The sequence below is a fragment of the Petromyzon marinus genome, chromosome 19, assembly GCF_048934315.1.
Source record: "Petromyzon marinus isolate PM22_M1 ecotype Great Lakes invasive population chromosome 19, UKy_Petmar_22M1.pri1.0, whole genome shotgun sequence".
Classification (NCBI taxonomy): Eukaryota; Metazoa; Chordata; class Hyperoartia; order Petromyzontiformes; family Petromyzontidae; genus Petromyzon; species Petromyzon marinus.
Window position 1 is genome coordinate 12451463 of NC_133685.1, and position 8809 is coordinate 12460271.

The 8809-nt window shown below is 46.1% G+C and overlaps 1 protein-coding gene across 1 annotated transcript; it reads right to left on the bottom strand.

Moving 5' to 3' along the window:
- Nucleotides 1-700: 700 nt before the first annotated feature.
- LOC116943835 (eukaryotic translation initiation factor 1b) lies at nucleotides 701-8462 on the bottom strand. The gene is made up of 4 exons (XM_032957076.2): nucleotides 7961-8462; nucleotides 4206-4369; nucleotides 2562-2663; nucleotides 701-1580 (listed from the first exon to the last, which is right to left on the bottom strand). Exons 1-4 carry the CDS (start codon nucleotides 7989-7991, stop codon nucleotides 1536-1538), a joined length of 342 nt encoding a protein of 113 aa, XP_032812967.2. The 5' UTR covers nucleotides 7992-8462; the 3' UTR covers nucleotides 701-1535.
- Nucleotides 8463-8809: the final 347 nt, after the last annotated feature.

Below are 8809 nucleotides of genomic sequence, written 5' to 3' on the forward strand. Positions count from 1 at the left end.
TGAACGAAAAGACACAAATTCGACCGTTTTGTCATTGAAAATAGGTAAATTTCTAAATATCACTGTCCTGGTCACAAAAGTAAAGTTTGTGGGGAATAATAGACATTTTCTATACTTTTTAGGCATAAGCAATTACGAAATAACACTTACTACCCAGGAACAAAAGTTGTGTTACATAGTGTTATCAAACGGAGCCAGCTAGTGCAAATTTCACTACCCCTGAATGAATGGCTGGGCTAACCCTGGGATGGATTCACGGTAATGTCGCAATGCATTTAACACCATTCACTCTCCCAAATGTACATGGCATCTGTCAAGCTGCTGATTAATGGATTGCCTACCTATGCCGTAAGGGTTGCAGTAGTAATGTGATCTTGATGGCCACCCATTCAAAATCATGTGCATTCTGGCTTATGTGGTAATAAAGTCTCCCACACATCATATGTAATTGGAAGAAAGGTTTGCCTGGTCCCTTTGTTCTTTGCCAGTTACACAATGGTACAAGAGACACAGGCGTTATACATTTGTAATGCATATATGTTCTGCCATCGTGAGGCCCATTTCTAAGTGTGAATATTTGCCAACAATTGTTTCAGTTTGCAGTCTCTAAAGCTCAAATGATTATGGGCTGAAGGTGTTGTGAACTTACTGGCATTTTGAAGGACACTTACAGTAAATACATGGAACTTGGACAATTAAACCAAGTGGAATAATTGCGTTAGCTGGATGAATTTTACGACCAAAAAATAGTCAGTGGAGCGCGTGTGTTCGTCACCATTTTAAAACAAAATAAAACTGAATTCTGTACAAAATGTGTTAATCATTCACATCTCGTTTAAATCCATGAACACAGGTGTCACATTTAACAGTGCAAGCACTGTTTCCCATAGTTAAAAATACATTTTAAAGCGATGTATGTCTTGTCCAACATAAGTCGACATTCAACATTCTTAGTGCTTTAGTAGTTGTTTGTCAGTGTTATTGCGGTAATCCGCTTAAAAACTAGCTAATTGGCATGCCTGGATTACATTATTTAAAAATATATGATCATGTTTCAATCTATATTATGAAGGTCTCTGAAACAATGTGCATCTTCTAATATTTTTTAAATAATAAAACATAAAGAGATCCATGTAGGCCAGAATAGCATGTATGAAAGCTATAGAGGGAAAAAAATAACACTGTAACATTAAGTGAAAAAAGGTGTAGTGATACAAAATAAAATATTTCCGTGCATTTCTCAGATTTATTTAAACACGTTCTTTCGTGAAAAACTGCAATAAGTGCTAAACAGAATTGTGGGATAATTAGTTAAAATCAGGTGGTGGGGAAAATTAACTGGGTAAAATTGATTCAAACCTTACTTCATCTTCAACTAAAACAGTGATAAATGTGCAACTGTGGGTATTAATTTTCTGCGGAGATGCGGTTGAGCGTGGCGGTGTTGGCAGCATCTGAGAGCAGGCGTGGGTGGCTCCGGTCGTGCAGCGCGGCGCTGCATCATGGTCTGTGCGCACGCATCCTCGTGCCGGCGCTCAAAAGCCGTGCACCTTCAGCTGGTCTTCCTTGGCAATGCCAACCTAAGCACAAAATAAATACCCCCCCCCACCCGCATTGTCAGTGTTGCCACTCGCTGGCATACATCCCAGTGATTATTGTAGTCATGAGCGTACATAAGAATGCGTGAAAAAAGTCACATGGTTTTTGGAAATACTTTAGATTGTGTCGCCAAAGGGCAGGTCGTACATTTGGTGGGTAGATGACTCACGGTTAATGCTGTAACAGAGCACTGAGCCAGCACTAGTGACATTGAGTTTGAATATGGGCAACTATCTGTGATTAAAGGGCAACACGTTCATAGTATTTGCCTGGTTATTCTTTGCACAAAAAACATTACTAGATCGTATTATTGCACTTGTTTAACCAGGAAAGTCTCACTGAGTCTCAACAGTATTTTTCAAGAGGGACCTGAAGTTTTCGCAGTAGAGGGCAACGATTATTGTGTTTCACAATTAAGTAATTTGCGAGTGATTTTTCACATTTGGCAAATTTGGACCATGAAACTGGCACGATAATAGCCTACTCTTCTTCAGATGACGGCTCGTGTTTTCTAACGCCCGCTGTGAGGCTGACGGCACTTATTTAATGGTTAATGCACCCATAGTGTTAACCAGGATGACCTTCCAAATTCGAACCACAAAGCTTTGCAACAGGTAGCTTGGCCACATCACCGCCCCAAACATGGTTTTGAATTCAAGGCATACTTTCATATATGATAATTACAACATTTTTGGTATAAATGCCATCCAATTAATTTATCCATAGTAGGGCACATGAAAAGACAAAGCATAGTGAGAATAAGTGGTAACTCAAAGGATCTCAGTCATTTCCACCTTGTAAAGGTCGTTCCTTAATAAGGGGTGATGCACTGCTTTCTGCAACAGTTATCAATATACATTTCTTCATCTCATGCCATGATACCAACAGGTCAATTGGAATATATGCAGGAATAAATAACGATTTTACAAAATGTATAAAAACCCGGTAACATTCACACGGACCTCGGCAAGGAAGAGGCAGATGTTCTTACGCTGGTCTCCCTGCAGCTGGATCACCTCCCCGTACTCTGGATGCTCAATCACAGTACCATTGCAGGCAAACTTCTGTCGGAGATACGTACATAAACATAAGACATTATAGACACTCGCACAGAAGCAGGCTGGAGAAATTACCTACAAATAATTTTACAATGCATCTTAGTTTGTGTGTGCAGTAGAGCTCTGAATGAATTAATTAGACAAAATATAAAAGCATATACATGAAATGACACCGACACATGCACTAGGAGCCTCTTTATTTTCGACACAGCCTCAACTCTAGACCCGGCTTCTTCTCCTGACTTGAAGCTCGTACTTTCCCCCCGAACGTCCCCTTCCCTTGTGCTCTCCCCTTCTATTTCTCTCAAGCCCTCTCTCTCGAACTTTCGGTCCCTTTCTACTAGCCAATCACCGTCCTCCCTTCGGTTCTCAACCGTCGCCTCCAGGTTAGACTTCCGCTTCCTGCCTTTTCCCGTTTGAACCTTTCTTCCAATCGCTTCAAACCTTGCCTCCTGACCAATCATGCTGGAGGCCTATTTATGCCAATAGGAGGCCTTGGCCTACTTCTCGGAAGTTCGTTTTGGCTGCACATTTGCTTGGGGTGAGTGCTTCCTAATTTCGGTCATAACACATATTTATCCTGCTCGTGAGTAGGATTCTAGTTTTTGCAGGAAGTGTCATATATTTTTTACATACTATCGATTTTTCAAAGAACTTTTAATCAAATAAACGACACTTATTCGGATGAAGATATTTGAAGTGGCAGTGCAGTGTTTAGGGCGTTCTCCTATGAACCCAGCAAACCTGAGTTTGTTTCCTGGCCAAGGCTAACATCAGTGGTGAGTAATATCTGAACCAGTGATTGGCCCCCTCCCAAGCCCATTCACCAATCCATACTGAACTGGGTGCAATAATCCACCCAACACCTGCATCCACGTCGATTGCAAATCCCCTGCTCTGAGGTGGATCTCCTCTTCGTCACATTCCTTCCATTTGGCTGTCACTTTATTGTTGTTCTCGTCTGCAGGCCATTATCCCTTCAAGCAACATGTCCTGCCCAAGTTCACTTTTCTTCAGGATAAAAATTATGTCGTTAATCTGCCCACGTTCTATTTAGTTGCTATATAAATATTAAGTTGTTACTGTAATTAGCAACACATTTTATACATTTCAGAAATATAACTGCAGCATCATGAGCACTGATTGTACAAAAAAAATCCATCATGTTAAATTGTGTTCTGTACTTAAGTTTGTCAAATTCCAGCTTTGAAAATTAAATATAAAATTGACTGTCACACGGCCTAACATTACCCTCATGTGCAGAGTGGATTTGGAAACTGCTGTCCTTTACTGTGTGGATCGGAGGTCACTCAGGAAAACTTCAGAAATTGCTATGTGACATTTGCTTCCATTGGCCGTTCTTTAACAAGAAAAGGTGCCCTGCCCTGTGAGAGATCCAAATGGGTTCTTCCATCTCGTTAACATGACACCGACAGCAGAATTCAGATAACATGTGGAAAATGTATATAAAAACAATTGGCAGAATCATGCTGCTGTGCCCCATCCTGTTATGTTTACAGTGAAAAATGTGTCACATCCGCCACGTACCTTCTTAAAAGCCTGGACCAGCTTCTTCTTGTCGTAGTCATCGGCGATGCCCTGCACGGACGTCAGAGTCTTTCGGCCGTTCCTCTGCTGGATCCTTATATGGACGTAGTCCTCTGTCCCTCCTGGGAGGCTTTCCTCACCCTTAGTTGCATCAACAAAGGGGTCTGTGCCACAGGAGAGAATGGAAGGATTATACGTTGTCCAATTATGTTCCTTTTGTAGCCAATATGCCTTTCACCAAATCACACAGAATGGGCCAAATCTAGTCAGATTATGTCAGCTCATTAGTTAAAGTCTAGTTATTGCTTTGATGGGTGACCATCATGAACAAAACAGGTTCTGCCGGTTACTGCAGAGCGACATTGTAAGCAAAGGGCAGTTCAGCAAAATCCATTGTTGTTCGTGGTCTTGTGCTCCCCACCAATCCACACCGACCAGAATGAAGAACGGTAAAATAACCCCCACGACTTGCACATGATGCGGAGAGGCCCTCATCCGGCAGTTGACAAAAGGGCTGTACATAGCCAATATATGGACGTACTGTAACTTGTATTTTATATACTTCTATTACCATGCCAGTGTAATAAACATGTTTATGCCGAACGTGGGTGCGCATGCCTGTAATCCAGCACTTGGGAGAGATCTGTCAGGGGATCAGAATAATGGGAATAACCGGTAAAAATCGGTTACCGGTTTGCCGTACACATAGAAATGTCTATCAATAAACGCAACGTTTGTACCTTTTTAATGGAGAAGCGTAGAGAGAGACACCTTGGTGTAATGCATATAGCAACACTGGACTTTCCATCCAGAGGGGCCGGTTTGATTCCACCTCCCAGCACGGCAGTCGAAACAATGGGGCACGTTTCTTAAATCCCCCCCCACCACAACACCTCATCGCCTCTCTCCATCCAGCAGTATAAATGTGTACACCAAAGTTAGTCGTTCAGCAGGGCAAGTGTGGTGGGGTAAAGTGTGAGTATTGCCCATTAACTCTCTACAGCTCCCTCGAGAGGAGGTTCAAACGGAAGCAGTGGCTTGAGCAAGCCTTTGCAGTCCTTCATCCCGATGTTTTACTTAACCATAAAAATGCATTCATGACGAACATTTCACTGGAATCAATAACCGATTCCTCACTTCAGGGAATTGGTAATCAAACGGCTACCAGTTATGTTGACAACCCCCCAAAATATACACATTCATGGGCAAAATTCGATGCTTGTAACATGAGCTTATAAATCAAATCGATAATAGCCTCTCCTTGACCTTCATGTGTTGGAGTAATAACCCCTGGCCGTCTGCACCGCGGGAGAGTGAATGCATCACCACTCTGACAGTTCATCAATAGACTCCCATCATCACCGAGCGTTACGCTCAGCTTCACTTGGTCAAATGCATCCCGAGGGTGTACGTACACTGCAATAAGTTATTGACCTATCGGTTAGGATGAGTTTTCTGGCTACCTTCTAATATGCGTGGGGTTTCTCTTGACACGGCTTTCTCAAACACTACCTAATTTAAAAAAAACGCATTACTTAAAATGTATTAAACATAAATAAGCTCATCATATCGTACTGTACTGTATTCGTAAAAAAGAAGTGCTAGTTCTGTGAAAAAAAAACGTATTGAGAGGCAATGCGGCTGTTATATGTAGTTTGCTAAAAATTTAATTAACGCATCACCGCTCTCACCACCATCATCCTACTTCATGGGCGCTGTGGTCGAGTGCACAGTTCGTATTCGCAAGGTTACGAGTTCATATTCCGGTTGGTCAGAGGTCAAATAACTCAGCCTTTTATCATGAAACCGGGGGCCGATAAAATTGGTACCACTCTGTGGGTAGGTCAACAGCGGCTGTCATCGAGCGAAATTCACTTCGGTCATTGGAATGTCGAAAGGGCACCGTCGACTTTACGCTGTGGACAGCGAACGAGCACCCACATTTTTTATTTGTTTTTCACCATCGCCGTCATCACCATCACCACCATCAGTGGTGATGGCGCGGTTGGCAACGGCACGGATCCTGATGCAAAGAACAAAATAGGTCTTCCTCCTCCTCCTCCCTTGTACAATTGTCCCGCTCGTCGTTGCCAGGGGCATGGGCCGGCCCTCTGACCCGTGGGCGCTTGTGCGCAGTTGCACCGCCTGCACACTCGATTGCTACCAATACCCGCCACTCGCTGCTCAGTGACGGCACCGTCACAACGGCGCCCGTGCCAGGCCACGTGCACTTTGAGGCCACGTGCACTTTGAGGCCACGTGCACTTTGAGGCCACGTGCACTTTGAGGCCACGTGCACTTTGAGGCCACGTGCACTTTGAGGCCACGTGCACTTTGAGGCCACGTGCACTTTGAGGCCACGTGCACTTTGAGGCCACGTGCACTTTGAGGCCACGTGCACTTTGAGGCCACGTGCACTTTGAGGCCACGTGCACTTTGAGGCCACGTGCACTTTGAGGCCACGTGCACTTTGAGGCCACGTGCACTTTGAGGCCACGTGCACTTTGAGGCCACGTGCACTTTGAGGCCACGTGCACTTTGAGGCCACGTGCACTTTGAGGCCACGTGCACTTTGAGGCCACGTGCACTTTGAGGCCACGTGCACTTTGAGGCCACGTGCACTTTGAGGCCACGTGCACTTTGAGGCCACGTGCACTTTGAGGCCACGTGCACTTTGAGGCCACGTGCACTTTGAGGCCACGTGCACTTTGAGGCCACGTGCACTTTGAGGCCACGTGCACTTTGAGGCCACCTGCACTTTGAGGCCACGTGCACTTTGAGGCCACGTGCACTTTGAGGCCACGTGCACTTTGAGGCCACGTGCACTTTGAGGCCACGTGCACTTTGAGGCCACGTGCACTTTGAGGCCACGTGCACTTTGAGGCCACGTGCACTTTGAGGCCACGTGAAGTGTCGAAGGCTCGCTGCTGACAGGTATCGGGACAGACCCAGCAGATGCAACGGGTTGGCCAACTGAGATGACCGGAAGATGCGCCACCAAAATGTGTACTTCCCCATCATATAATTTTAAGCTTTTGTTGTAATAACTGTCAACTTGCTGCATGTTATCTGCCCGGCGCTCCGCTCGTTTCTGTGAGCGTCGCTCCTGTGACCTCCAACTACCCAGGAGCGTCCTTCGATAGCTACGCAACTATCGTTACCAGCATCAACGAAACCATTCACGCCACTATCACATCCATCACAATGACCACCACAAACACAACGTATGCCACCAACACCATCATCAACTACCACTTTCGCTCCTCCGATTATCACGGTTGGCTACGTAAGGTGCGAAAGAAGTTGCGCATACGGTACGTACATCATAACCGTTACAATGACCATACTTATTGTATCACTATAATCAATCCACCGTTACTTTACCCGTAACCATCAAACACAGTCACCATCAAACTGTACTTATATTCATCACTACCACCACCAAATCGCCTCCATGGTCACCATCACCACCGCCAATATCCACCACGGTCACCACTACCAATATCCACCACGGTCACCACTACCAATATCCACCACGATCACCACTACCAATATCCACCATGGTCACCAACACAATCACCACCAGCACAACCACCACAATCTCTTCACTAAAGCAATGACCGCAATTATCACCACCACCATCTCCACCAATAACAATCGCCACGACCACCCTCATCATCTTCACCAAATCACCACCAGTGCCACCACCATCACCACCACCACCGGGGCACAAGGCGGCCGTAACATCCCCTCACCGAAAGACTGGAGATTCTGTATCGCTGACATACGACAGACTGCGCGTGTCCCTCTCCTAGGCAATGGACCCCGGCTCCCTCCTCAGCCATGTTCGGTGATCTTCTCTCCTGGACCGGTTGCACCGCGACTTATCCCACCTTCCCCGGCCCCCCACTCCTCCTCCTCCTCCCCGGGCGTGCCGTTATAAAACAACAACAAAATCTCCGCCTTTTGTCTCTCGCCACCGCCACCACCCCGTTCCGCTTCACCGCCAAACGCTGCAACAACAAAAAGCCCCGCACAGAGGCAACCACCAAGGAGGGTGAGAGGCACCGGGCGTGCGTGCGGGTGAGACATGACGTCACAGCGATCGCCTCGGCAACGAATTTTAATAACGGCGGGGTGGCGGTGACGTCACGGCTCGCGACGGATCCGTGAGACGAGGTTTGTAATCGTTACGAAAATTTGCGACTTCGTCCGTTTCAGAGGCTGGCGACGGCACGTCGCCCTTTGAACAGCAATGACGTCATATTCAGCAATGACGTCGTTGCGATGGGCCAATGGCGTTGCGTCATCGTGCGCAGCCTTCAGAGACCACGTGTTTGTGTGGTGGAGCTGTAGCGTAGCGAACACAAACGACCCCAGTTCGACTCCCGCTCACGGCCAACACCAGTGACGATTGTCTGATCCGGTCCTGGGCTTCCCCTAGACAGACTCGGCCTTAAATTAGTATCTGATGCAGTGTGCAAACATCAGCACTGGGGAGAAAAGGCATGATGCTGGCCAACCACCCCAAAGTGTCGTGTTGGACTTCAAAGGTGCTCGCTATTAGGAATTGGCCCAACAGTTTAAGACTACAATAGGGGATC

Bases quoted from the DNA above. Each gene is read 5' to 3' on its own strand.
- LOC116943835 (XM_032957076.2), bottom strand. From the start codon at position 7,991: ATGTCAGCGATACAGAATCTCCAGTCTTTCG. The intron at 4,370-7,960 runs GTGAGGGGATGT...CCTGTGGCACAG, and splicing joins ACAGAATCTCCAGTCTTTCG to ACCCCTTTGTTGATGCAACT. The intron at 2,664-4,205 runs GTACGTGGCGGA...TATCTCCGACAG, and splicing joins TGGTCCAGGCTTTTAAGAAG to AAGTTTGCCTGCAATGGTAC.